Source organism: Didymosphaeria variabile (assembly GCF_027946475.1).
Source record: "Didymosphaeria variabile strain IMI 356815 chromosome Unknown scaffold_6, whole genome shotgun sequence".
NCBI lineage: Eukaryota > Fungi > Ascomycota > Dothideomycetes > Pleosporales > Didymosphaeriaceae > Didymosphaeria > Didymosphaeria variabile.
Genome location: NW_026611625.1, coordinates 1,788,326 through 1,815,995, shown reverse-complemented (window position 1 = coordinate 1,815,995; position 27,670 = coordinate 1,788,326). Strand labels below are relative to the sequence as shown.

At 54.5% G+C, this 27,670-nt stretch overlaps 10 protein-coding genes across 10 annotated transcripts; 4 read left to right on the top strand and 6 right to left on the bottom strand.

The window, feature by feature from the left end:
• Nucleotides 1-250: 250 nt before the first annotated feature.
• Nucleotides 251-2,770, top strand: N0V89_008506 (uncharacterized protein; the record flags this gene model as incomplete). Its single annotated transcript, XM_056217261.1, has 2 exons — nucleotides 251-1,081; nucleotides 1,133-2,770. The coding sequence occupies 2 exons, from the start codon at nucleotides 251-253 to the stop codon at nucleotides 2,768-2,770; spliced, it is 2,469 nt and encodes an 822-aa protein (XP_056068817.1).
• Nucleotides 2,771-3,511: 741 nt separating this feature from the next.
• On the bottom strand, nucleotides 3,512-6,285 carry Ptp2 (phosphotyrosine-specific ptp2-like protein; the record flags this gene model as incomplete). Its single annotated transcript, XM_056217260.1, has 2 exons — nucleotides 3,512-4,438; nucleotides 4,489-6,285. The coding sequence occupies 2 exons, from the start codon at nucleotides 6,283-6,285 to the stop codon at nucleotides 3,512-3,514; spliced, it is 2,724 nt and encodes a 907-aa protein (XP_056068816.1).
• Nucleotides 6,286-7,963: 1,678 nt separating this feature from the next.
• Nucleotides 7,964-9,038, top strand: N0V89_008504 (uncharacterized protein; the record flags this gene model as incomplete). Its single annotated transcript, XM_056217259.1, has 2 exons — nucleotides 7,964-8,120; nucleotides 8,194-9,038. 2 exons carry the CDS (start codon nucleotides 7,964-7,966, stop codon nucleotides 9,036-9,038), a joined length of 1,002 nt encoding a protein of 333 aa, XP_056068815.1.
• Nucleotides 9,039-9,383: 345 nt separating this feature from the next.
• Nucleotides 9,384-10,981, bottom strand: N0V89_008503 (uncharacterized protein; the record flags this gene model as incomplete). The annotated part of the gene is made up of 2 exons (XM_056217258.1): nucleotides 9,384-10,512; nucleotides 10,701-10,981. The coding sequence occupies 2 exons, from the start codon at nucleotides 10,979-10,981 to the stop codon at nucleotides 9,384-9,386; spliced, it is 1,410 nt and encodes a 469-aa protein (XP_056068814.1).
• Nucleotides 10,982-12,115: 1,134 nt separating this feature from the next.
• Nucleotides 12,116-14,313, bottom strand: N0V89_008502 (uncharacterized protein; the record flags this gene model as incomplete). The annotated part of the gene is made up of 2 exons (XM_056217257.1): nucleotides 12,116-13,908; nucleotides 13,971-14,313. 2 exons carry the CDS (start codon nucleotides 14,311-14,313, stop codon nucleotides 12,116-12,118), a joined length of 2,136 nt encoding a protein of 711 aa, XP_056068813.1.
• A 1,230-nt stretch (nucleotides 14,314-15,543) lies between these two features.
• Nucleotides 15,544-17,552, top strand: N0V89_008501 (uncharacterized protein; the record flags this gene model as incomplete). The annotated part of the gene is made up of 2 exons (XM_056217256.1): nucleotides 15,544-15,598; nucleotides 15,646-17,552. 2 exons carry the CDS (start codon nucleotides 15,544-15,546, stop codon nucleotides 17,550-17,552), a joined length of 1,962 nt encoding a protein of 653 aa, XP_056068812.1.
• Nucleotides 17,553-18,582: 1,030 nt separating this feature from the next.
• On the bottom strand, nucleotides 18,583-19,515 carry N0V89_008500 (uncharacterized protein; the record flags this gene model as incomplete). The annotated part of the gene is made up of 2 exons (XM_056217255.1): nucleotides 18,583-19,407; nucleotides 19,456-19,515. 2 exons carry the CDS (start codon nucleotides 19,513-19,515, stop codon nucleotides 18,583-18,585), a joined length of 885 nt encoding a protein of 294 aa, XP_056068811.1.
• Nucleotides 19,516-20,543: 1,028 nt separating this feature from the next.
• Nucleotides 20,544-21,767, top strand: ARO4 (3-deoxy-7-phosphoheptulonate synthase; the record flags this gene model as incomplete). Its single annotated transcript, XM_056217254.1, has 3 exons — nucleotides 20,544-20,601; nucleotides 20,660-21,439; nucleotides 21,487-21,767. 3 exons carry the CDS (start codon nucleotides 20,544-20,546, stop codon nucleotides 21,765-21,767), a joined length of 1,119 nt encoding a protein of 372 aa, XP_056068810.1.
• Nucleotides 21,768-22,725: 958 nt separating this feature from the next.
• N0V89_008498 (uncharacterized protein) lies at nucleotides 22,726-24,023 on the bottom strand (the record flags this gene model as incomplete). Its single annotated transcript, XM_056217253.1, has 2 exons — nucleotides 22,726-23,773; nucleotides 23,830-24,023. The coding sequence occupies 2 exons, from the start codon at nucleotides 24,021-24,023 to the stop codon at nucleotides 22,726-22,728; spliced, it is 1,242 nt and encodes a 413-aa protein (XP_056068809.1).
• A 1,797-nt stretch (nucleotides 24,024-25,820) lies between these two features.
• Nucleotides 25,821-27,152, bottom strand: N0V89_008497 (uncharacterized protein; the record flags this gene model as incomplete). The annotated part of the gene is made up of 1 exon (XM_056217252.1): nucleotides 25,821-27,152. One exon carries the CDS (start codon nucleotides 27,150-27,152, stop codon nucleotides 25,821-25,823), a length of 1,332 nt encoding a protein of 443 aa, XP_056068808.1.
• Between the last annotated feature and the right edge of the window lie 518 nt (nucleotides 27,153-27,670).

Sequence of the window (27,670 nt, the reverse complement as noted above, 5' to 3'; positions counted from 1 at the left end):
ATTTTGGCGACCGACTTATATTTTGTGTAGCTTAGCATGGCGTTGAACTGATAGCATTCTGACATGGCACCATGAGTTAGTTCGTCCAATGTCGCTTACAGGTTCTTCGATTCGAACCGTTGGGCTAACCTAGAAGCGTAAGTCGTCAACACGCACTGACCACAAACAAACACAGACTCCGCGTTTTGCACTCACCGCGCATGTGAACCTCACCACACCAGCTGCAGCCTCGATTTGCAATTTTACAGAAATGGCTGAACCAATGGCTGAAATCTCGCCGGAAAAGCTTAATGCGCTCAGCGTCACGCATACAGAAGACGACATTGACGCGACGACCTGGCACGAGCCGCCTTCGTCGCCATTCATATCGAACATCGCCAGCGAGAACCAGGAAAATGTGGCACCTAATGCTCCTGCGAAACCCAGCAAACTGCTTCCAAGCTTCGAAGACGATGTCCCACAACCAGCGTCTAGGGTGTCGCCAGAAAAAAAGCTTGGATTGAAAGAGAGGGCAAGTCCGGTCAAGATGTCACCCAAGAAGCAGTCGCTGGGTGAATGTGAGGAGGGCTTTCTGGGCAGTCCACCAAATCGTGCGAGCCCAAAGAAGGCATCGCCTGTAAAGGAAATGGCCATGGAGCGCCCGGAGTCTGTCATGAGCGGTCGGACGCGCAGGAGCTCGCCCACCAAAGCGTCCCGTAACCCTTCAGCCGATTCAGCCCATCGGGCACCCGCCGTGTACCCCGAAGACGAGATCGATTCGGCACCCACCCCGTCTAAACTTCTAGCTTCGCCGTACAAGGAGAGTGAGTTGCGGGATAACCAGGGTTTGACGGTCGCCATGCGCAACATGGAGCAGGTCCAGAGCGCGAGCTACGAGCGGACAACTACCCACCAGTCTCACGATGATATTGTTGCAGACGCAACGTTTGACGACACTGAATTCAACCCGGATGGTCCAGAACTGACATCTCTGGAAATGGACGATACAAACTTCAGCATGTTTTCAGAAATGCCAGGTATTGACATGACGAAGTTTGCCGCACTTCGGCAAAGTCCTACGAGAAATGGCCTAAATGATCCGGTAAGCGCACTCAGGCCATTCACCTGAAAATAACTTAACGGTATCTTGTAGTCCACGCCCCGTGCTCGCGCTCAAATGACACCTTCAACCGTTCAAACCGTTCGACGCTCTGAAAGGACGCCCTCTCCTACACCGCGCCGAACTCGGAAGGAGAATGATACCACAAACTTGCTCCTCGACTTCACAGCCCAGTTGGAGGGTTTATCTGGCCCAAGTCGCAAGTCGCCAGCTCGTGTGCCACCCAAATCAGCAACTGAATCAAACTTGCTTTCATATTATCAAAACCAACGCTCACCAGCGAAAGGAAGCTCTTCAAACGTACCCTCTACTCCAAGCCAAAATCGCCAGCTGTTGAACCTTTTGGACTTTGAACTGCCGCCGCCACCGACACCGCGATCCATGCCTACTGTTACTATCAGAGAGCTGGAATCGCTAAAGTCAAATTTTCAATCCCAGATCTCCTCGCTAACAGCCAGCCTGTCTGGAAAAGAAGCTCAAGTCGAATCTTTAGTCAAAGCTGTATCAGATGCCGAACACCGCGTTGGTCAAGCGCAAGAGTCACTCCGAGACGAGCGATCCGCGCGTGAGTATGCCGAAGCGCAAATGGAAGACTGGAAGAAGAAGGGCGAGGAAGTGCAAAGGCTCCTCCAAGACGTGCAAGCCGAGCTTGGTCGCAACGACGCCGAGCGCGAACAGCTGCTCACTCGCCTCACTGAAGCTGAGAAGCGCGCCGAAGAAGCAGAGACACGCTCCTCAGATCTGGAGACCAAGGTCATCGAAGCGGAGAGCAAGAACGTCGATATGACCACTTTCCTTGACCCAGATGAGAATAACAAGAAAGTCTACTCGGAGATCGAGTGTCAGACTGCAATCGCGGAGAAGGTCAACGAAGTTGCTCGAGACCTGCATGCTGCTTACAAGGCAAAGCATGAGAAGAAGATCAAGGCGCTCAAGGACAACTACCAGAAGAAAGCCGATGAACGGTGCAAAGAGCTCCGTGTACAAATCATTCGACTGGAGCGCCAGGTCGAAGAAGTGGAGAAGAAGAGGGACGACACGTTCAGCAAGGTAGTTCCCACTGAGTACACAAAGACAGACGACAAAGATGCCTCTGCCACCCAGACAGCATCACAGCCGGAGGATCTCAAATCACTCGAAGAACAGAAGTCAGAGATCAACAATCTGAAAGCCAAGCTGGCAGGCCTCCAGTCGGAGCTCGAGTCCCTTCGCAATTCACACGACATCGTGCTCCAAGATCTTGAAGCCGAGCGCGTAGAGAAAGGCGAGCTCGTCGCTGCCGCAGAGCAAATGCTTGCTATGTGCGGCGAGAAGATGGAAGAGATGCAGCAGGAAGACTTCCGCAAGAGCCAGCTCTCGTCCGCACCACAAGCACAAGCACAAGCACAAGCACCTCCTGCGGAACACGCGCCGAACATGCGGACTACAGGTTTCCTCGCCGGTGCTTCTGCGCCGCGGCCTGGCTCTGCCCTCGGGGGTGGACGACCTGGGAGCGCGATGGGTCATCAACGAGGCAATTCGGGCAGTTCAAAGCCATCAGGGCTGAGGGCGCCTGGTGGTGGTGGATTTGGCTATGGCGGTTCCTCGGCACTGAACAGGAGTACGAGTGGTGGCAAGAGCAGGATATTGAGCAATATCGAGAGAATGGGCGGTGCGCGCGGACAGGAGTAGATTTCCCGTCCGAGAGTGTATGGCCGGGTTGCCCGGATTGCGAGTCAGGGTGGCATCTCACTGAGGGATATGGTGACTTGGGCGGAACGGGAGGACGGGAACGAGGATGGGTCATGTGCATAATGCGTGGGTCGTCATATGGTCTGGGCCAAAACGGCGTGGAGTTGGTGTTTGTGCTATTGCTCTGCTGGCAGGAGTGTATAATATCCACGGTGAAGGCTTGTAGCTTTGATAGCTTGCGTTGCTCATTTGATAGATCGAGATCGTCCATTCGCTCACTGCATACATCCTGTCCCTCGATGCTAGACAGGTACAATACTGTCTTCTGGAAAAGTATCCAAGCATAATTTAGAGACGTGACACACTCATGATCACGCTGGAAGGGTATCTTGTGCAAGAATTTTGATGCAATTCTTCCTATGTCCCCAATCCGCCCATTGATGCCCCTGTTATCAATCAAGCGCTCGAAATCACACCCTATGCTGGATTCTAGCCTTGGTACGAAAGAAAGGTAGCAAACCACAAACCCAATGTGCAAACGCCTCCCAATGAGACGGACATGATACGTGCATAACATGCTAAGTCGAACCGGAAAAAGTGATACTCCGGGTGAAATGCCACAACTAACACATGTGCAGAAAGAAAGCAAGTGATCAAAAAGAAAAATGAAGAGGAGAAACTTTACTTTACGCCGTACTCGCCCGCTAAGGGCAGGTCATTTAATCATCCCCCAAGCTGTTCTTACGCGCTCTTCGGATACTGCTCCACCAGATACTCCAACACACTCTCATAACACAACACAAACTGCCTCAAACTCTGCACCATGCTCAATCGCTGCAATCTGAAATCTTCGACCGTCTTCTCGATCAAATCAACATCCTCTTCATTGACCCAATCATCGTCTCTGCTCGATTTTTCATCGCTGCTAGATGAGCTCGAAGAGCGGCGAGACATGGTCATCTCGTCCATGCTCATAGACATACTCATTGACGCGCTCCTATCACCTCGAGTCGTCTTGTTAGGCGAGGTGGGATCGAGGTCCATCGGCGTGGTTTCCCGTGCGTTGCGTGCTTGACGTTGTCGCTTGAGCATGTCGAGGACTGAGTCGACGGTACAGAAGGTGCCCGTGCGGCCGCAGCCTGCTGAACAGTGCACTAGGACAGGGCGGGTGTTGGGTGGGTCAGGGCGCGAGGGCGAGCCACCGTTGACCTGTCTGCACACGGCATCGCATTGTTCGATAAGACCCAGCAGGTGAGTCGGGTGTGCTGGGGCGCCAAAGTCAGGCCAGTGGGAGTATTGCAGTTGAGTGATCTCGCGCATGCGCTCGAACGGCTCATCGGAGTTCGACAATGTGAACTTGCGAACGATGACGTAGGGCTGCTCAGAGCTGGGCGAGGTATTCGATTCAGTAGGGAAATAGCCGGCTTTGTTTGGTGGGCTCGCAGTCGTGGAACGGCGTTGACCAAGCGCAGGCCGCGACTGCTCACCGTGTCGGTGAATCTTGGATGGTTCAAGGGACGCTCTGCGTTCGCCCAAAGTATTCAAATGCAGGTGGCCATATTGTTTGCCAGACCAGTAGTTGTGAGCCTTGAGCTGACCACCTTCCTGCTCGGCCGTAAGCATCACTATAACGCGAACGTCTTGTTGCCACACAACGTTCCAGAAGTCCTATTTACATGTCAGCGCTTGTCAACAACATGATTGGGGTGTAGGCTTACGTTGAAAGTGGCTGGTAAAGGACCCTGCGTAGCAATGTAACGCTTGTTCGAAAACGATGGCTGGACGTGGTTCGCGTTAACGTAATCGCAGCCTCCCGGGCTTACACCCTGCAACTTGACGCGGGAGTGCTCGTAGGGCCATATGCTGTTGTAGCGGTTTTTAGAGCCCTTTTCAATACCCGCCAATGTGACAGATTGCTTAGCCTCTATGCCGGACGTTGGGGTGCCGTAGTACACCTGTCCAGAGAGTGCCTTCTGCATTCGCTTCTGTTCGCGCTTTTCAATGTGCAGGAATTTGTCAGATACAAGCTTGCCGTTGTCTTTCTCATTTGCGGCCTTTCGTAGCCAAATCGGCAGCTCCTCTTCGAAAGATCGAGCCATTGCGGCAGGATGCTTGACGGGCATCTGGCCTACTCCACCAATAAGATCCATGTTTTGCCGAATATTGCCAAAGAAGGGGTTCGCAGCATTCTGCGTGGCTGGCATGGGACAGCCTCCGATGACCGGGGCTATGGATGGAAAGCCAGGCTCATTCCCAGCAGAAGATGCAGGGGAACTCGCCACTAGGGTTGAACCTCTCGATATCCAATTCGGAAACTTGGATGCGAATTCCTGGAAGCCACCCCGAATGATGTAGGATCCGCCGGTCCAGCCTTCACTAGTGAACTTCTTAAGTGTGTTGATGCAGGTTCCCGCATCCTTCATCTGCGATGAATTTGCATCGTACACAACGATGTGCTTGCTACTCCGCCATTGCTCGAACTTTTGCTTCTCTTCGTCGTCCTTGAAAGTTTCGGCTAGCTTTTGTACGGTGAAAGATGCACGCTTCAGTAGTGTCGTAGGTATACAGAGACTGAGGGAACCTTGGATGCGGGATCTTGCGTATTGTGTAGAGACGCGAAGATCTAGTAGTAAGACTTCCTCTACTGCAGATTCGAGTATGTTGACAATATATTGTGGCGTGACCATAGAGGGCCCTTCCGTTTTACTATCGTCGACGACATGTGCTGGCAAAGTATCTGCACGATGGGAAGACAACGTTAACTTTTGTGATGAGTCTCGCGGAGGCAGAGACGGGCGAACGTTCCTCATCTCAGCGAACTTGGCCAATTCGTCCGTGCGTCCATAGTTGTCTTGGTCCAGAAAACTAGCAGGTGAATTCCGCCGTGGCCGGTCGTACACAATGGACGACTCTGTGGAAAGAAGACGTTTCGGTGACCGGGGTTTAGGTTCGTGGTCGCCTGCGTCATCTTTCCTGCCCTCATGCTGTTCATTCTGGGTTGTCGGTAACGTCATCGACTGCGGGGACGGAGGAGCCTTCATGAAGCCGAACGCTGAACTACTAGGCGATGGCATGGAGCCTTGCGATGTGCCGAAGTCGAAACGTCCTAGGGCAAATCCTCTGTTGTTCTCGGATTGGCGTCTGAACTGCTCGAATTCAGGATTCTGGTCCACAGGTATGACGCGAGGTGACGCGGCAGCGGTGGATCGCACATTTGAAGATGGCGGACTCCAATTTCCACGGATGTGCTGGGCAGCGCTGGATGCGAAGACATCCTTTTCGGCATTTGCATCGACGGCCAGGCCGAAGTAATTAGGGCTGGGCGTCTTGGGCTCGTGGCCGGTGCTAATGCCTGGTGTTTTGAGATCATTCATGCGGCGGTTCGTGAGCGGGGTGGACTTGACAGGACTTCGAGCGGCACCGGTTCGTGGCTTGGGTGTAGGTCTCGAGGAGCGGGTCTGGGTGGTTGGGTGTGACGTCTCGCGCGGCCGAGGCGACAGCGCGGGCGTCGACATTACGATTCTGAGTTCCACGGGGCTGCGAAGTGGAGCTGCGGCGCCGGGCAAACTACGGGCGCAAGAGTATAGGCGATAGGGTCATGAAAAGAAGAGAGGTGGCGTAATGAGTCGGGTGGATATGCTAAGGTGGAGGAGTGAAGGGGTCGAGAGGTGAGGCTGCTCAAAGAAGCTGCCGATGACGTAGTTGGGTGCGCGTTTGTCATCCGCGCCGGAGAGGTGCGAGTAGTAAGCCACAGTGCGTACGAGCAGGCAGACGGTGGTTTTGGGAGTGGTGAGGGATGTTGGAGGCGCAGTGGCACTGCGACGACGGTTGAGCCGGTTCCGGGATGTCTTTTGTGCGTGCGTGGCTGCGCGGTGTGGTCTGGGGCGCGATGTCGTCAAGGGCTCGCTTCGGGGAGCGGCTGCAGGGACTCGAGCGTGCCCTGAAAACGAAAGACGTTGAGCGGGACGCAGCAGCAGAACGACTCCGCCGGCGGAACGGTAGGTTAGCAGGGCGAAGAGGGCGGAACTGCTCAGTGCACTGAGGAGAGAGCGGCGGATCGAGAGATAAGTGAGGAATCGAAAATCCTGCCTCGAAGGAGATCGGCATCTGGGACGAGTCGGGAGTGGATGAACGCCGTCATCGCGCTTCGCCTGGCCCAGCCCTTCGACGCCGCGCCCCTGTGCCCTGTCAGCTGCCGGCTGCCTATCAATGCAGCGTCGCATGCTCAAGCTCGACAACGAGTGCTTGTCTTGCCCGTCCGACGCTCGGCCAGCTGACCGGGGCAGAAACAGGCTCAAGGCCGATCCTGTTTCGACTCACCTCCTGCTGCTGGCCACCCAAAGTTCCATGACCGCCTGGACCCTTGATCTGCAGACAATCCGCCTCTTGAACACAGCACTTGTGCCAGAAGGAGCGTCAGCGGAGCGAACACCTCGGTAAGCGCTCATCCCCCGCCAGGTCGCGCTTCTGCTTGCAATCATGCAATCCCTTTGCGTCCCCTCTAGCGCACCCTTCACCGCAACTTGGTCGTGCTACAGTGCGGACGTTGCTGCCCGACCAACTAAACACGACGACAGCCCAGACCACACGATAGCACACAAGCTATCCGTCGTGTGTGCTGCCACCGCGGCGACTACCCCTGCATGACCTGGAAGTTAGTGTACCGGCGCGTTGTTCCGTGCACATGGTGACATCTACCATTTGCATTGCCGCCGTGAGGCTCTTGACCTCCACTGCTCTGGTGTCTTGAACCACTGTCGCGTGGACACGCAAATTGGGAACACATACCTGGGTATCCAATCCACCTGCGCTCGTTGCGATGCCTTGGCCGAAGGACGACCATCAACCATTGGTGTAATAACGCTGGCCGGGGGTAACGATGCGGTTGCTGTTGTTCAGACCGTCATGGACAGCTGCCAAGACTCCAGATTCGTCAGACTTAGCTTTGTCCTGCTCTTGTATCTCACCCTGAGGTCCTCCAGGCTGAAGCTTTTGCCATGTCCAGCTCAGTTATGGTGAGCCAAAAATAGCTTGCGAAGACCCTGCATCTTGATTACCCCTTGTTCCCGAGGTCCCTAGAACATCACGTGCGCGCGCGATTTCCACCAAGGTTCCAAGGTTCGCGTACGCGCCGCTACTCCCGCATTTTGCACACTGCGCCTATCCCTCAGTAAGAGCACACAACATCTCACCATGTCACGGCGGCAAGGCAATGGCTACCGCGACGATTCTCCTGAGGCGCCTGTCTATGACGATGCTCATCGCGCGTTCCTGCACGCCTTCTTCTCAAACTCAGTCTTCACAAGCGACACGCTGAAACCAGTCGTCGCTGCTATACTTTCAGCACAATGTCAGTATACCGTCTTGCGCCCACCTTGTGCAGTATGGCTATGGAGATGACTTGGGCTTACTCGACTTACCAGACCCCGCACGCCCACGGTTGGAAGGCGATATCACGGAGCCGATGATCACCTCGCTGATACAAAACACGAACGCCAAAATATCACATTTCGATTTCGAGATCCTATCCGCTCGCGAACAGATGAAAGGCGATCGGACGTACGCGTTAGTCAACACAGCTTCAGACACCTTCACCCAGCTCGCGACCTCGTTCACGCCCGATGAGATCGCATACATCAAGCGTCTCTTGGACGCAATGTTCGAAGAGAACAACTCGAGGACAAGAGAGATTATGGCTGTCAAACAAATGCGGGCGAAGCAATTGGCGAAAGCGCCGCCGCGCAACCGCCAGAGTCAAGCAGCGACTCAAGTGGACGCAGGCGAGGAACCGACGCAAGTCGAATCAAATGTTAAGTCCATCAGTCACGGAGATTGCGAGAGAGTGCTGCAAATACTCGTTACACAAGGCTTCTTTCAAGAGTCGCGATCCCATTACTACTCGCTCGCGCCACGTGGACTTTTGGAGCTCCGAAATTACCTAAAGGAAACGTACAATGAACCACCTCCCGAAGACGATGATGAAGAGAATGAGCCCATCATCAGGATAAGAGACTGTGAAGGGTGTCAGGAGATCGTCACCATCGGCTTGAGATGCGACAACAGAGACTGTGGCGTACGATGGCATACCAGGTGCGCGAACCAGTTCTTTGGCGGGCGGCAGGGCAACGGTAAACGCTGTCCGAAGTGCAAAACTGATTGGATGGGGTCTTCGTATGTTGGAGAAAAGGCAGACCGCGTTCAGCCACGGGGCAGCACAGCCGGGAGGGCTTCACGAGCACAAGACGACGAAGAAGACGAGAATGAGTAGAGCATTACGACCGAAAAGATACCCCGTACGATAATACATAACGAGACATGCCGTTATGTCCGATTTGCTTCATGTGTGGACTTAGGAGTCTGATTTCCGTTTACAAATTACTCGAGCGTGCCAGCACTCAATGCTGCACACATGCTATCATTTCGCTTGCGGTATATCCTGCGAGACCAAATGCCACAAATGCTACTGTGTGCAGTGCCCCGGAACTTTATAGATAGCAGCCCAGGACTGGTCATCAAAGCCAGGTGATTCAACCCCAGGTTGAGCAATACAACGCCAACTGTAGCCAGGCTTGGGACAGTCCCCTGTACAGCAGCCCACTCCTGTTCCTTTGGCTCAAGCCTTCACGCTCAAATTCCACCCCCTATGCGCCACCCTCGCCGCCCACAACAACACTGCACTCGCCAACAGCATAACCCCACCATACACCCACACTGCCCAAAACCCGCTCCGATCCAGAATCGCGCCGCCGCAAGGCGTGCCGACCAGCAGCCCGACCGCCACAACGGCGAAACTCTGTCCCAGCCTTGTCCCAATCTTTCCCCTCTCCTTCAAGCTCAAATGCACAATAATCGTCGGCGGCAGGGAAACAAATGTCCCGCTGAAGAACCCGTAGAACGCCATGAGCACGATGATGCCTGCGGCCGATTTTGCAGAGATGAAGCAGAAACACAGGACACCGGACAGAATCGTGCAGGGTATGACGACGTTGAAAGGGCCGAGTTTGTCAGCAAGGTAGTTGGGGATAATACGTCCGAAGACGGAGGTCGCGTTCATGATGGCGAGGAGGTAAAAACTTAAATTAGTGTTGGTGATGTGGTCGGTCAGTGCGTATACCTGCGCGTAGAAGAATGGCATGTAGAGTCCCATAAAGCCGACGAAGAAGCCGGCCACCATGAGGCTGTACGCGGGCATCTTGAAGGCGGGGAAATCGAACAGGCTGCGCGACTTCGCAGGGAGCACGCGCACGCGCATCACCAAGTTGGGGATCATCATTGTGCCCAGGACGATGAAGCCGATTACACGGGTGGTCCAGGCGAAGCCGATTTGCGGGAGGAGTCTGTGGAAGACGATTGGGTATATTACACCTCCGAGAGAGCTCCCGCTTGCGGCGATGCCCATGGCGGTCGCAATCTTAGTAGTAAAATAAGTGCTCAGGATGGCCACGGAAGGGATGAAAAGGCAACCGCAGCCGAAGCCAATGCAAATTGCCTGCGCGAGGAGAACTTGATAGTATTCATGGCAGAGAGAGAGCATCATTTGGCCGAAGACGAGCAGGAAGGAGCCGCCGATGAGGAGAAGGCGAAAGTGGCCTCTGTCGTAAAGTGGGCCGCAGATCATGCCTACTACGAGGAGGAGGAAAGCTTGTATTGACCCTACCCATGATATGGCGCTGGGTGTGGAGCTGGTGAGGAGGTCAGTTTCGTAGTATGCTTGGTAGGATCCGAAAGTATTGATTATGCCCCTGTGCTCACAATCAGCTTCAAATCGTCCGAAGTGTGTCGAATTGCTACGATCGTCGGCAAAAGCCTGGATACCATAATGGGTCATGGGATAGCACAGCTCATTGTGAGTGTCCAAACTTTCGCCGTGTCCCGTGCTGACAGCTGTAAGTGTAAGATGGGGTCTGAGATATACCAACTGTTAAAGAACAAGAAGAAAGCCCCAAGCACTTGCAGCCATGCCGTCAGACCGCCATTAGGTATTGCGGCCGCATTATTTATGCTTGGTCGACTCTTCGACGGCTCCAGCGGTGCTCCTGCATTCCCGCTCTCGTCAGCCTGACCTTCAGTAACTTGTTGCGCCTTCTCTTGTATCGCATCTTGCTGGGCTTGTTGTTGTTGTGAGCTGTGTATCGATGCGGTAGTCGAAGCAGAAGGCGCTTGAGATTTGTCGTCGTGGAGTGTTGCACTGCCGTCTGCGGCGCGGTCCATGATTGCAAAGCCGGGCCGTGGATAAATCCCGTGTCGCGTTGGTATTGAGTTCAATGTACCAAATCCACTCCAGCACTGTGTTTGTAAGAAGGATGGAATTGCGCAAGCAAACAAGGATAGAAGAAAAAGGCTGAAGCTGTGCTGTGCAGCGAGGCGCGTTGACGTCGTCGGCAGAACCCTGCCAGCTATATAAGCATCATGGGGTCCTCAACAGGGGCCACAGCACGTATAAACGCCACCTTTTCCCGCCCTCGGCCATAGTGAAAGAGCGAGCCGGGACGTTGCCGTTTCGACGCGCCACCAAAGGCTGGCAGATGCGACCAGCCAAACGAGGTGCTTGTTCCCAGCTAAAAGCCGCCACCATCTGTAATGAGCATCGCGCGAGGGGATCAAGCTTTCACAAAAGCGGGGCCGCGGCGTCCCAAGCTTGCACGAAAGGCTTGAGACGAGCGAGCACACGTCCGCCATCTCCGACCAAGCCCGCATACCGTGGTGTCGCACGCTAACCAGTACCATGAAATGCATTTTTCACCCCGAAGGTGCTATCTACATAACTATCTGGTCGAAATCCGAGCTCGCGATCAAATATCGCCGAGCTCTACCTTCGAGGGGACAGAAGCGAGAAGACATCTCCCAATATCCAAGGGTGAACTTTGCCGTTCCGCCCGCAAGTCCGCCCACGCTCGACCATGGTATCGCCCCGGTGGTGAGGAAGAAAAAGACGGCACATGATGCTGTGGGTGGGTGATGTACAAAAGCGAAAGGGAAGGGTACTCGGTCGCCTCGTCTCGTCGTCATTTTGAATGCTGGTATGCTCGTCATCTCGTACTTTTTTAAAGGCTCAATGCCTGGCCGCCATGGAAACGCAGAAGGTATCGACCGGAAACGCCTGGTATGAACGCCCAAGTCGCTGGCTATAATGCTTGAATATCAGAAACGCAGATTCTGCCATGCAGAAACCAAGAACCTCCCATGCCTTGAAAGGGCAAACCTTTCGCCCCGAATCCAGAATTTCACCAAGTCTTGCGTGGTGTCCCACGTCCGCTTGGTCGTTACCATGTGTGAAATCTCCAAAAGAATGTTTCGTCTTGAGTAGTCCCACATTGCCTTATTACCATGCATCAATACAGGCTTTCAAGTCTGCTCCGATGGGCGAACGGCCACTGGTTTGAATCCTGAAGCGCGTTCCGAGGTAGGCTCGACGTGTTCCTCTCGATAGACGTTCTCCAGCAAAGCCCTGGAGATTGATGAATCCAGAGACTTAACTAGACTTTTCAAGACTTTCTGGCGACGCTTTTCACGCTCCTCGATCACCTCTCGCATAATCCGCACCAGGCCACTCCACCCAACTTGGTTGGCGGCCGCCGGGTGGCTGAAGAGTGGATCCAGTAGAGCGAGCGGGAGAGATAGCAGGATGCTTGAAAGGAGCTGTGTGACAGGGCTAGGCTTAAGCTCATCTTCCGGAGGAGCATCGCCGAACCGAATCTTACTCAGTCGCGGATTGTGCGAAGGCTGTTTAGACTCAACCACAGCCGGTAATCGTGGGCTCTGACGCAGTTCTGGCGCTATCGAGTACAGTGCGAAGTCCGACGGAAAATTGTATGCGATGAACTCAAGCGCATCGTCGAGCAATGGTACGGCGTATGTCTCAAGAATGCGATTGTCGGCCCCGAAGCCGTTAGGCTGTACAGTCGTCTTGTTCGCCGAGCATCCGAAATGAAGAACCATGTCAAGCGTGTCCCAGCGAAGGAGCGACTTAGCGATCCGCAGACCACAGGCCTGCATTTCAGGGATCTGCAGCACTCTCCCAGCAGCAGCGTAGCTAATAGCTTGACCCATACGTTTGCGAGCCTCGTTGGACGCATAGTCTTGATCATGGCCCACGTTGTATGGGCTCAGGTTGTAGAGGAAAGCTTCCGCAGGTAGCAGTGGTGCAGCATAAAGAACCTTAATCGCTTCATTCAAAGACTCGGGCGTAACAAACCTATCATCAATTAGGACCTCAGCCGATCGCCTGGTATCCTTGGTTTGGAAGGGAGGCGGCGTGCTGTGTCGGAGGGCCTCGAAGATCACTGGGCTTCGAGATACCATGACTGCATGCACGGGCATGGACCACAGCATGGCTTCTGGCGACCGTATGTGCAGGACGTAGTCAGTGAACTCAGGGTTGCCGAACTGATTGAATATATGCTTGCTGGTGTCGTAGCCTTCGGAGGTGGTCTGCTTGGCTAACGAAAGTTCGTTTGCATACAGAACATTCTGTGGCTCCTCGCAATAGTTGGAACCGGGCCCGGGTTCACCATGCTGGGATTTGCTAGGAGACTGTGAGTGCGATCTCATAGCGACACCATTCATCGACACCGGACCGACTTGGGGTGAGAAAGGAGCCGCAAAGGGAGCTTGGAAAGCGCCCGATGCTGGCGGGTACGCGGGTGAGTGAAACTCGTTCCCATTGGCATAGACAGCGTCGGGCGGCATCGCCATCGAGAATGGTGGGTGAGGCCACGAGGCGGCAGACTCTGACGGATGGTGGGAATGACCAGGATAGAACTGTGGAGCAAGGTGGGGGGGAGCAAGGCCTGGGGGAGGGCGCGAAAAGCCTTGTTGCGCAGCTCGCACACCTTGTTCGAAGTCCTGCGGCGTGGATGGCATAGCGGGAGACTCCTGGGCGATTCCGCCGAAGACAAGCCCCTCCACGCTTACTTGCGGGCGATGGGCGGAAATGTGGGCGGAAGGCAGGTGAGCTGCAACTTCCATGTGTCCCATCGGCTTCTCTCTGGGGTAAAACTCGGGCGGAAGCGCGGTGCGTACGGTCGATTTGGGTCGCTCGCCATTCGCGGCAGCATCCACGGGCTGCTCCGGTTGCGGCGTAGGAGCAAGCTCTTCTCCAGTCTGTGCAGGAAACGATTGCTCTTCGGTTGCGGCTCCTGTCGAACTGTCAGTACACATGGAGCATGTCGCGCAGAAATTTGGTGAGGCAACAACAGACCTTGGGTCTCGGTTGAGTCCTCTACCTGATCGTCCCCAGAGCGCGCGGGTGAGCTTGCTAATGCATGCTCCTCCTCATCGCGATTCTCAACTGGCGATACTCGCGAGTCCGGTGTCAGAGGCGTCTCGACAGCAGCAGGGGCTGCCTCTGGCTTTGCGCTCTTGATCGCGGGCTGCTTGTCGGGGTCGCGCTGGGTCACCGTGGTAAACTCCTCGGGTGTGAGGGGCCTCACGGCGGGCGGACGGGAGAAGCGGTGGGGAACGGCTGGAATGATGCGGTTGACGGAGCGGCGAGGCTGCTTCTGGGGAGCGACTGCGGGAATATCGGCGTGGCTAGTCGCCATGGTGATGTGCGAGAAGTTGGAGGGGAGGACGCGGCTCCAAGATAATTGCGCGCAGGTTCAGTTAGCCAATTATCCTGGAGCGCCCGGAGCGGAGGAGAGGCGAGGAGGAGAGGTGCTGAGCGGGGCAGAGTGCGTGCGTGCTCGTGCCGTGATGGTCGGAAGCCGTTGCTCACCTTAGCAATGTGGGGGGAAGTTTCCACCAAGATCTTAATTTGCGTCATGCTAGGGTCTCCTGCCAAGCCTGACTAACCTGGCATTGTCAACGACGATGATATTGTGAGAGTGCCCATGTCTGTGCCAGCTGCGCGTCTTTTCGTGCTTGCGATAACAAATGCAGCACCGTCGAGCACGCAACTTTGGTTGTTGTGGTGGCTCTTTGTCAACTAACGTTTTGCGCTAGTATCTCGATGCTCCCAACTGAGCCTTCGAACCGCTGTGATATGATCACTGGTTGATTTCCAAAGCTAGTCAGTACTGCCAACGAAGAGGATTAGAAGACTGCATATCCGAAATGCGAAAAGAAAAGGATCACGAGACTTCGCTGCATATCGTGGGGCAGCCTCCACCCAGCGCTGCACATGTTTACCAGCACTTGCCAAACGTCAAGCTTTGGATTTGGGCGACAGACTCAATATCTCAACGAGCCAGGTATGAAAATTCGACAAGCGGGACGCGGGGCCCCCATTTTAGTGTGGGTTTAAAGTGGCCTTACGTTGGACTGAAGCCTAGATCTGCTTGTACAGCGGCATAAAGCAATTCGTCTCCACCATTCTTGCTCTACAACCCTGTCTGCTAATCAGTCATCACGGCACTCGCATCTCTGTCATCCTCTTTTGCAAAAGTCCGTATCACTGCTGATCGATAAAGTCCAGTCAGCGACTCAAAAACCTCACAACATGCTTTTGCTGACCGAGCCTTCCCCTTCTATGAGTACTGTTTCGGTCGACCCCTTCCTCAAGAGGACGCACTCACATGGAATCATGCTGTAACGTCCCTGGCCGCCTTCGTCACGCTATTCGCGCTGCATCATTTCCACGCGTTCTCGCGTTCCTCTCCATACCCTATCCCTCCCTACGTCGTACTTGATAACTACCGCTAGACGAGCATCGCATGGCATCTATCCTGACTGGTTCCCCTTATTACAACAGACCTTGCACTCGCAAACAGCCGTACTCAACGCAAACTCGCGAAGTCAAATCCGTTGAGCGACGCATGGTGCGCTCCCCAGACATGTTCGCCACGAGCCAAGCGCCATGTAATCCACAGCAAAGCTTTGCTCCAACGCGTGCGTCCGTTTAACCTACCGTGATGTGGCCCACTGATGTACTATAGCAAACCGCTTCAGTGTTCTCGCAGAGCTCGAGCAGTCACCAACGCAGATGAAGTGGGCGTTTGACCTCGTTCATCCTATTCCCAAACTGAGCAGACGTCGCGGTAAACGAGCGGGCAAGCACAAGCTCAAATACACTTCACAGAGCAATCGGGACGCGCAGAAGAACAAGGGTTTGGGTGAGATCTGTGACAAAATTGTGGCACTGAGCCTGAACAGCGGGTCAACGCGCAGCGAGCCACGGGACAATACCACCACGCCTATGGATACAGTGCGGCACCATTGGGCACCCCAATTCCGTCCAGATAAAACATTGGAGCCTTCGGTCCCTGAGAGTGTTCATTTGCAGCCTAAGCCCTACATCCCTCACGCCAAGGCTTCTCCATCGACTGATGACCAGGAGCAAACCAGACAAAAGGAGTCGCGCTTTTTCCCTCTGTCAGCCTTCCTCGCGAGCTCTCCTCCTGCGGCACATTCGGTGCCAGCGAGTGAACCCACACGTCCAGTTTTGACCCGGAACTCCCAGACGAAAAGGACGTTCGCTGAGGCGCCCTCCACCTCGGCGCAAGAGGCCGTTGCATCGGTATGCCAGGCTCTTGCCATGCAGAGGACCGACACAGCCGCTCTTGAAGAGCCGCTGGCCGCATGTGTGTCAATTTCTTCACTCCCTTCGCTGGTTGCGCAGCCGTCTGTCCCCGCGTGTCGACAAAGATCTGAGTTTCCTCACGTTACAGCTTCTTCATTTTCGCCACTCCCTATTACCTCTCCGCACGCCGCCTCCCCTGTTCTCACGCCAAAGGTTATGCCTAATCCTCCCTCGACACCTTCCCCATTCCGTCCCGTCGATTTCAGCCCTGAGTATATACTCGAGGAACCACCACAACCTCCTGTTGCAGACTTGGTAACTGGCCAAGATCCCGCTCAGGCGCTGCATCATTACTATTCTGGTTATGGCCGAACGTGTCGGTCTTCGCTTACAACCGCGCCTTTCACGTACCCCCACCCATTTTGTGCTCCATCACAACCGCGCACAACGATGGTCCCACCTCATATCAGCGGTGTGGCCCGCTTGGACGAGGCTTTGAGATGGTCGCTGTTCGGTTATGGGGCTCCTCAGGGACCATTGTCTGGGACCACCTCTTCGGTGAGTGTCGAGGATTTCCTCAAAATGGGTCACGCCAGCCCCTGCTGGTGCTCAAAATGTCCGAACAGTGTGCCCCTAGGAGAATTGCCACATGAGAAGGTGATAGCGACATCGCAAACTGAAAGGACCGAAATAGCGTGTAATACTCTCATAATCCCAAAAACCTTTGGCGACGAACCCCATGAGGAAACCGTGGCCGGTGCATGGCGTAGAGAGCCGGAGAATCGTGAAATCGGCATCGGCACTGAGACGGAAAGCAACGAGCTTGTGCCTACATCTCAATCTTCCTCAAGCTCCAGACCTCAGTCTGATTTTGAAGAACTACTCCGAAGTGTCCGCGAAGCCTTCACGCCCGACAGCGACAATGAGAGCTCAGAAGACGACACCTGGGCAGTCGTGTACAAGGGCTACCCAAGACCCCAAGTCTCAATGCAATCGTCACAAGACACAGTATCAGAGCCAGAGATAGTGTCAGAACCTGAGGTGCTGTCCTTGCCCACAACGAGCCCTGCATTCTCCGAAACAACTTGGACCATCCCTCCCTTCGACTTTGAGCTCGGTTCACCGCGTGAAGAGCTCGTCGAAACAAACAGTCTAACCACGCCATCCTCACCCTTAAATCTGTGGTCTTCACCGTCTAACAGTCCGTTTTTGACACCAGTTCTACCTTCGACACCTCCTCCGACTTCCGTCGCGCCAACACCAAATCGGCGAACCGGCTCGGCCGTCCATACTGAGGACATCTTGAACGTCCAGAATATCTAGGAACAGCATGACGTTTCAGAGGAGAGTACAGCTGATGGGAGCGCGGTGGAGTGGCCTACACTGCAGGAGGCTGTCAGTATACATAAGAGGCGCACGTATATAGCCCATGGGATGGCAGACGAGGAGTGCAAGCATTGGGACGGGGTTACTGATTGGTTTACTTAAGCGCTTGGGTATGATACCCGATACGGTCTTGCTGGCACGGCTGTGCTTGTGTTGGATACTACTAGAAACTTCACGCCGCTCGTAAAAAACTAGATGACTGATATCTTCCCTCAATTACTTGTCTAATGAAGCAGTGCATTGCATGAAGTTAGCAACAAATTAGCGGTGTAGCCACCCTCGCATCTCGTGTCATGAGCCTGGCGGCTGCATCTGAGACGGCAGGGCGTTTCGTTTCGGGATCGAAAACCCGGGAGACATGGGACGGGGGGCACCCTCCGGTTGGAACCATTTGGTGGCCTTTGCAAGCTTGCTCGGCATGCATGGGCTTGAGTGCTTTTCAACAATCCATACGAGGTAGAGGCGGTGAGATGCGAAGCTGATAGCGTTTTTTGCGTAGAAGAGTCACATTTGCATTCGTAGAGTGGATCGAAGGAAGCCAGGCTGGTTTATCATGTCACATAAAAAGCTTTTCCAGAGGCCCACAAGTCATGCTAGGGTACGAGATTAGGTTGAGCATAGGGCTGAAGGTATCGACGGACATGTAGCGAGGATGTTGGAATTTGGTTTGATTGATGGGTTTATGATGATGCTTGTATGTTGATTGTCCTTCGGACATTGTTTCGTAAAACGGATCGCGCTCTGCGCATACGCCAGTAAATGTATTGAGTCGCTGAACGACAAGAAATAACTCCTGCCTTGCGGAGTTGGTGCAAAAGCGGTTGCAGATAATAATGCCAGTGCATCTACCGCGGTTCGTGAATGGTGAGAATATGCCCGTGCTCCCGAGATTCTGATCCTAAAAGCATATTCTGAATGTGTAGATTCATTGATGGTAGAATCGACTGCCAGCGATTATATCGTGGCTTTAGAGAAAGTGCGAATAGTGCCCTGGGACCCGCAACCGACACTTCTCGCAGTCGTCTCGATAACCCATGCTGAAGCGGCCCATGCCGGTGAGAGCGCCACTCCGCTTCCTTCCGCGTGTGGGCGTGGCCGACGGAGGCGGCATTTCCATGTCCATGCGGTCAGAGCTGTAGTTCGTCGTCACACTAAGACGTGAGAGCTGCGACTGCGTCTGAGCCGTAGGCGTGTCTGGGATATCTTCGTCTTCCGAAATGGGTGACGGCATGCGTATCGTCCTATCCTGGCTGCGCTGTCTCCGGTGCGGTATCCCCACGTTTGATTCACTGGCGGGAGCAGAGGGGATGCCGAGGTAGCCGTTGCTCGTTGCCATTCCGCCCGCGAGACCACTATTTGGATATCCTAGTCCATTTATGACACCTGCGTTCTGAAAGGACGGGTATATGGGCGTTGGGATACGATGCGATATGTCAGGCGCGTGCTTCACCTGGTCGCGGTTGAAGAGATCGAAGTTCAGCTTTGCGGGCCGGAAGTTGGTGATGAATGGCGAATCTGGCGGCTGGCTGGCCACGGCGTCGGGCTCGTCTTCGTCCATTTGCATGGAGTAGTCTATGTCGCCGTGCGGTGATAATATGATCTGAGGGTCTTCTGGTAGTGAGGCGGGCGAGTTGGCTTCGCTGTGCTCGGACTCGGCGGGCGTCACTGCCTCAAGCCCGGGCACTATGTGTGGCGGTGAGGCTTTTGAGACATATCCAGAGAAACCGTTTGTGTTGTGTGGGCGCTTCTCAGCCCATGGTAGGCTCGGTTGTACGTTCCATGGTCTTGATTTCTGTCGATGGTCAGCTGTTTAGATTGTCCAAATGTCCGCAACACGCACTTTGAGGTACCGGTCGTCGTCGGAATCTGAATCGTCGTCCCGTCGCCGCTTAGTGTTCATGGTGTGGAATGCCAGCATCGAGTTGATGGGAACAGCGAGTGCTTATGTGTGGGTGGGTGGTTGTGTAGTCAGGCGCGCACAGCACGGTGAGGGGGCCCGGGCAGCGGTATCGATAAACAGCGAGGGTTGGGGTGAACTGGAGCTTTGGGGGAAGCCAAGTGCGGGCGCATGTGTTTTGTAACAGGCGCGGGATGCAGGTCAGGGGAAGTCGCTTTGGAGCAGCCGTTTCAGATGGCCGGTTGATTCACGAATGCAGGTCCGGGTGGGCGGCTTACAGCGCCATAGCGGGTAGACGGATGGCGATGTCGCGGTTGGCTACGTCTGTGGACGACTGGAGGTGCAAGGCCGAGTGCATGGAGCAGACGCGCTGCTGTGGTTTTCGTGCTCGTGGCTGATGAGCGCAACCATGTCCGCTGTGGTGTACGGGGAAATGAGCAACGGATCACATGCCCATGTTAGCTCTTAATGCAGCTGCTATAGGGCCCGCGATGGACAGGATCTTGAGCGCATGACTGGCGAGCCGTGGATGCACTCGGTGGTGGATCAGATGCATCGTCGAGCAAGGCAAAGCGAAAGCGCCAAACGCCCCTGAGAAGCCGGCGGGCACTTTGATCGCTTGGCCCAGGCCCTGGTCGAAGGCGGTGACGCGGGAACCCCACCGTAGCTCGAAATTATTTTGCCCGCGACGACGTGACTGTGACCTTCATCGCCTCTGTCCGTCCACGTCTGCCTCGCTCGCGTTCCTTTTCGACCCCCGACACCGGACGCAACCTGCTGCGAGCACAACCCCGCGAGTCTCCCCAAGGTACGCTTCCCGACGTCTTTGTCCAATTGCCCCTCCCATCTGCACATTACCCCTCATCCCATTGGCCTACAAGGCGCGCCCTTCGCATGCCTACACACCAGCACTTACTCTATTGACCGCTCCCCCCCTGCCAGTGTACACGCAGTCCGTTGGTCAATTGCAACCCTGGTCACACCACAAATCCATACTGACTTCCACTCATAAAGAACGCCCATCGCCCACCATGGCCGACCCCGTATCCGCAAACATGAACCAGAACGCTGTTAGCGACGATGTGCGCGGTAAGCCCTCAGGCCAGATGTGCCCATGGATAGCCAATGCTAATGACGTGCGCCTCAGTTCTCGGCTACGACCCGTTGATCCCACCTCAGCTCCTCTCCGCCGAGATTCCCATCACCAAGGCCTCCGAAGAAACCGTCCTTCGCGGCCGCAAAGAATGCATCAAGATCATAACCCAGCAGGATGACCGCCTCCTCGTCATGGTCGGGCCCTGCTCTATTCACGACCCCGAGACCGCCCTAGAATACTGCGACCGCCTCAAGGCTCTCGCCGACAAGCTCAGTGGAGAGCTTCTCATCATCATGCGTGCCTACCTCGAGAAGCCGCGGACCACAGTCGGCTGGAAGGGTCTTATCAACGACCCTGACATCAACGAGAGCTACCAGATCAACAAGGGTCTGCGCGTCTCGCGCAAGATGTACTGCGACTTGACTTCAAAGGGCATGCCTATCGCGTCTGAGATGCTGGATACGATTTCGCCGCAGTTCCTCGCTGATCTCATCTCGCTTGGTGCTATCGGCGCACGCACTACGGAATCACAATTGCACCGTGAATTGGCTTCCGGTCTCTCTTTCCCTATTGGATTCAAGAATGGAACCGACGGAGGCTTGACCGTCGCTGTCGATGCCATTGGCGCTGCGGCTGCTAAGCATCATTTCATGGGTGTGACAAAACAGGGCCTGGCTGCCATCACCAGGACGGCAGGAAATGAGCACTGCTTTGTCATTCTCCGTGGCGGAAGCAAGGGCACCAACTTTGACAGAGACAGCATCAAGGCTGCTCGAGAAGCTCTGAGGAAGAAGAACTTGCCCGAAGTCATGATGGTCGACTGCTCGCATGGTACCTTACCTTTGCCTTGATAGAAACCCATGACTAATCTGCTTCAGGCAATTCCAACAAAGACCACCGAAACCAGCCCAAGGTAGCTAAGGTTATATCTGAGCAGATCCGTGACGGCGAGACCGGCATCGTCGCAGTGATGATCGAGTCCAACATCAACGAGGGCAACCAGAAGGTCCCAGCGGAAGGCCCAGGCGCGCTCAAGAAGGGTATCTCAATCACTGATGCGTGCATCGACTGGGATACCACCGTCAACACTCTCGAAGACCTTGCCGCCGCAGTCAAGGAGCGCAGATCGAAGAAGGCTGTTACAAATGGTGTACATTAAGGCGCCAGCGATACTGCATATATTTGGGTCGGAGAACTTAGTATTTGCTTGATTTGATTCTGACCACAAAAGTAAGAAGGGCTAAAAGCACAGAAGTCACGAACACGCATAATGGTAATGAGGATTGGCATATGATGGTTGGGACAGGTGCATGGCGTCGATCTAGGTTTTTGATACCTGCATACGCGTTTGGTAATTTATATCCCTGCTCCATCATCACTCGAGTGCCAGTGGGTCCGGCCAGCATGCACAGCCTCTCGTCACCCTCCCAGCGCCTCCTCAAATAATTCCGCAATCCCTTCGTGCACCCTCGCAATAGGATGGTACCCATTGCAAAACAATCATCTCTCGGAACCCTCACAAAGACTGCTCTCCCCACTCCTATATGTATGTCCCATTTGAGCACGCCGTTGGCGGATCTGCGTACTCCTTGTCCGCCCCGTACTGTTCCGACCTCGCGACGATATCCGCATAAGTTTCTGCAGATTCAATTCCTGGTGTTAAGACAATATCTCAATGGTTCCGTTGTGCATGTGTCGATGCTCGAAAAGGCAAAGCCAGGAACGCTCAACGACGGCGGATGTAAGACGAAGCAGCACATTCAGGTCTAATTCGCGTTCGCCTTAAATACTTGAACAAAGTGGCTGTGTACTTTTCGAGATAGAACTGCAGACCAAGCGGATGTGTCTCGTTCTGGAAACGGCGAAAAGTTGCGTACAAGGAGGGAACTCAAAGAACAACGACGTCTACTCCGTGAACAACAAGCGATCCTGCACCTAAACATCACGTTCACTTGGGTGCGATAGGCATGCGTGAATAGGTGAACGAAATCAATATGTTGCAACTACCGTTAAAAGGTGGGCCTGCCGTCTCGAACATCACGTATATCATATATCTTACAACAAATTGCGCTCCAGTCGCGCCTCCCTACACCTTCCCATCTTCTCTCCACTTCGACTTACTTACTCTCGAACTCTTTGCTCTCCCCAATGTTAACAACTCCAAACACTCCGTCTTCTTCAATCTTCTTCTCCCTGAGTGCTTCCTTCAGCTTCCTCGGTGGCTCCATTACATCCTCCTCGGTGAGTACCCAAGTACCCCAATGCATCCCTAATGCCTTCTTACATTTCGTATCGACGAAGATATTCACACTATCCTGCGGATTTGCATGCATAGGCGACATGATCCAACGTGGCTCATATGCACCGATAGGAATAAGTCCGAGATCGAAAGGTCCACGATGCTGGCCAATCTGCGCGAAAGCAGGACAATGTGGAAGATGTGCGTACTCAGTTCCATATCCATCATCGCCCTCGGGAGTGGATTCAGGGACAGCCCTGTATCCCGTATCTCCCGCAAAGTAGACTTTCGCGCCGCCACTTTCGAGACTCCAACTCGCCCAGAGGGTCTTGCACTTATCGAACGGGCCTCGAGCGGAGACGTGCTGGCACGGTAACGCGCCTACCACCGCTGTAATATCCTCTCTCTTCGCCTTTGTCTCGCTGTCGCTCACAGAAACCGCATCCACTTCTTTCGCATCCTGGAATCTCGCTTGGAGCTTCACGTCCTTCGTGTCCCACCAGTCCAGTTCCGTCACCTGTCCCTCGGGCACCCCGCTCTTGATAAACCAATTCCGATTCCCAAGCGGCGCGAAGAAATGCGCCTGCGGGAACGCTTCTTGTATCCGTTTGATCGTAGGGTAACTCAAGTGGTCGTAGTGATTATGGCTAATGACTACCAGGTCGACGGTGGGTAGGTCCTCGATTTCGCAAGGGGGAGGTGTGAATCGCTTGAACGACTTGAAATTGACGGGAGCGCAGCAGTCTTCGAATACGGGGTCGAATAGGACGCGGAGACCGGAGGGGAATTCGACGTAGTAGCATGCGTGCCCGAGCCAGGTTGCTCGCAACTTGCCGCCTTGCCTGCCTGCTCTGAAAGTTGGGGTGACCACTGGAACTGTGGGAGGAGTGGTGTCTGGTTTTCGAGCTTGGCCTGAGAGTTTTCTCCTATTAGGTATTGTCGGCATGGCCTTGTCATGGTTATGCACGTAGGAGATGCTTACCAGAATAGCCTCACACCCATCCTCCACCCAACGAAATCGCGGAAGCTGTCCCATGGATTTATAAAACCCTTCCCGTCCTTCAAGTGGTGTGCCTTTTCATCCGCATTTTCGGGCTTTGCTGCAACAACAGCTGGCTTGCTCACCACGGCATACAGGCCCGCAGACGCGAGACCCGCCCCACCCGCGGAACTCATCTTGACCGTGAATGCAAACCTAGGCGTCTGCCACCAGCCTTTTGTTGGTGGTGAGGACCGTGAGCTGTTCCTAGGAGACGGAAGTCGCCCGAAGTGGCGATGTGTATTGCGGTGCCAGTTCCGCCAGGGCCTTTCTTTCACAGACCTGGAAGCCGTTGACGCACTCTCTCGGTGCGTAAACGTGCGAATTTGGCGTCTCAACACGTTCAGACTCGTTGTGCTAGTGTTGGCCAGAGACGCGGACATGTCCCGGGAGTGACACTCCACCAAATCTATATACAACCTGAATTCGTCCTTGACCCTGGACGATGCTGCACAGCGATTGTGAAGGCCATGTTCTTAAGGCCGAAACGGTCGAAAAGGCCAAACCGGACATCAAACTGGCCGTCTCGTTTGCCGGCCCATTGGGCTTCTGCTTGTGATTGGTCGATGACGACACCACTACAGCAATGCAGAGACGGAACCGAGAGGACTTAACTCCGTGGGCGGAAGTATCGATGCACCCCGACGTTCCGGACATATTTTTGATCCGCCTCGCGCACAAACGTACGAGGCCCCAGACCTTGCTACGGTGCACGTCGAGACCCGAGATTCGTGACTGTCCTTGTGCAGCGATGCCGTTGACGGGCTATCACGACACGCGACAACGAGAGTGGAGTCACATTGCGACAGGACTCGAAAACATGGCGAACTAATGCGAGGCAATCGAGTAACACGCAGCGGCTCCTCAGACAAGCTTTTTTCCATTTTGATGCTGCTACCAAGAGGCCCTGCTTTTTCGCAGGATGTAGTAAAAGCACGATATCAAACCGTTCCTCCGAAGTCCCTAATGTGCCAACTGGTATAGAATTCATAAGCTCAAAGCCTTTTCCGCCCAAAGAAAAAAAAGTAATGCTCCGTCGTAGTCCGATGCCAATTAATTATAGCTCCGCAATTGGAAAACGGAGGCGATGGAGGGGAATCAAATCGTGAGCTCTTTAAGACCGCAAACTGGTTGGCTCTTGAAGGACAGGTACAGCCAAAATCCTTAGGACGGCGGATCTGACGCGATCGACGCTCTGACAGTACCCGCGACCCTTCAACAGGCCGAAAGCAAAACCATTAACAAGTGCAATGAACCCCCAAATGCCAATCTAGTGGCGAAGTGCAAAAGAACAATCGTGCACAGGGAGACTACCCGAAACCCCACGCCCGAAGCGTGGCTGGTAGAATGAAAAGCATCGTAGAAAACCGGATCAAGCAAACAAAACGCCGTGGTCCCACAATTTCGCTGGAAGTGCTCCTGATGAACCATGACACACCCCAATGTCTAAACGGAAACAAGCAATGAAAAACCGGTGTCGCAAAATGTAAGGTAGGAAATCTATCATGCAAGATGATCGCAAGCCTTGCGTGTTTTCGTCAAATCTCCGAGGGCGCGCATATGCATCTCAAATAGCGACAAGAAGGGAACGAATGAGCGCCTTGTAACATGAATCGATGAGATAGACGAAGGCCTCCGTAATGAGGGACAACCATGATATCGTCGATCGACCGAGCAGGGTCTGGAAAATCGGGTCCCGGGGGTGAAGAGCCGGTGCGAAGGAATAACTTTTGAACAGATGAATCGCTGGGATGAGGTAAAAGGCCAAGCAATATGTAATGGTCGAAGAGGCAAGTCGTGAAACAATTTGAGAGTCGTGATGACGGCAGTGAGGAAGGTCATCTAGGGGGTGGAACATGCCCGACAGCCCAGACGGGAGGGTACTCAGCAGGCATTGAGAGGGCCCAGGCTGACACATCGAAGGTAGCTGAGTCCTAAACAGCAACAGCCTGGGGACCGAAGCCGGGCGCCATAAAGTAGGACGGGTGCCTTTGCGCGCAGTACATGCAACCACAATTAACGCCGTGAGCGTTCCAGGTAGGAGGTTGGTATTGCGTCGTGTATGCAGGCGGGCCATAATTGGATGGCTGCTGGGCCTGGCTCGGAGCTGTCTGAGACAGGGGTGGAAACCCAAACATGGTGCGACGTGAGTACCCTTCCGGGGCCCAAGGTCCCGCGCTGCCGTAATACTCTGGGGTAGTGGGACCAGTGGTAGGAGCAGAAGCAGGAGAGTGCTCATTGGCCGCTCGCCAAGGGTCGTACTGCGAGTAGCTGGCGCCGTTGTTGAACGAGGGCTGCGCGGACTTAGGCGTATACTCATACGGTGGGTTGTAGGCTTGCTGCATCGGTAGCGGTGGGAGTGGCTTATTGACCGAGCGTTGTCGCTGCACCGAAGTGTCGATGGGGCTGAGTTTGTTGGGGCAGCCGGCTCGCTCAGCAGCACGTTCTTCATAGGTTTTCCAATGGTTGGACCAAGTGTTCCAGCCTTGGTGCTCCGCGGGATCGCGGTGCAGCTTAAATTCGATAGCCACGAGCCACTCCATCTCCAACTGATTGAGATCGGCGACGGGGATGCCGCTGACCTCCGACCAGGAGCGGTTGATGAAGGTATTGTCATCCAGAAACTTGCTCCCCAGTACAAGGGCAATGGTAAGGAGGCGGAACAGATGGTTGTCGTTCTTAGGGAGACCAGCCAGCATAGGCATCCTCGAAGAGAGGTAGAACATGCTCAATATGATCGTTGCAGATGGCAGCCTCGTTGCGCAGAGTACCTGGTGGACCCATTTCCTGAAGGATGGTGGCATCATGCGGCCAGGGGTGATAACCTCCAGAGCCATTTCGCACACGAAATCCGTCATGACTTCCATGTCGTAGTCTAGCTTCGCGGACACACCTCCCACGGGCTTTTCCTCTTTCGGTTGCTGGGCAGGGCGCTGGATGAGCTCTTGCACGCGGTGTTGCTGAATAGCGGCATCTCCCATGGAGTGTCGCATCGGCGGAAGAATAGTAGCGCCGTTGGGTTCGTAGAACGAACTGGGTGGTGGCAGACTCTGCGGAGCGTTGCTCAGGTAGGTGCCTGCTTGTGGGTACATAGGAGGCATCGCAATGGACAGCTGGTTGTAGCGGTCTGCAAAATCGTAGCCATCATCATGCGACCGAATGCCCGGCTGACCGCCGTAGGCAGGTTGTTGATAGGGCATTCCACCGCAACCCGAGTGGTAGCTGGGTACGAACTCAGGCGGCGTTAGTGGTAGTTGCCGAGGCATGTTCTGTCGGGGGTAGAAGGATGGCATGATGGAGATGCAGTTGCAGAGGAACGAAGATACCGGTATACCCTGCGACAATGTGAGCGGGATCCGCGAAGGCTGCGAGTAGAGATGGCTAACCAGTTTCTTCAATTCCGGACCGCGGAAGGGTGAGCGTACGCTCTGCGAAAGAGCTTACCGGGGCTCTAGTAAATTCCGTTCATGCACAAAGAAAATCGTGGTTCAAGAGAGTGTTGTTCGTTTGAGACGGTCGAAGAAGCGGCGGGATTGTAATAATGCTGTCGCGGGCAGACAGTGCGTCGTTGTCGGTGGCACAGCGCAGCCGGCGAGAGAATCGGCGTGTGTCGCAGCTGAGACCTAGGTTAGAGACGCGCAGTGCGAGCGGACGCCACTGAAACGCGAGTCCGGGACGATGTCTAAATCAATAGTTCGTCGAAAGTGAAGGTTGAAGGTCGCGTTGTCGGGGAGCAAAGGAAACCGGAAGGCCGAAGTGGAACGGCAGGGGCGACCCAACAAAA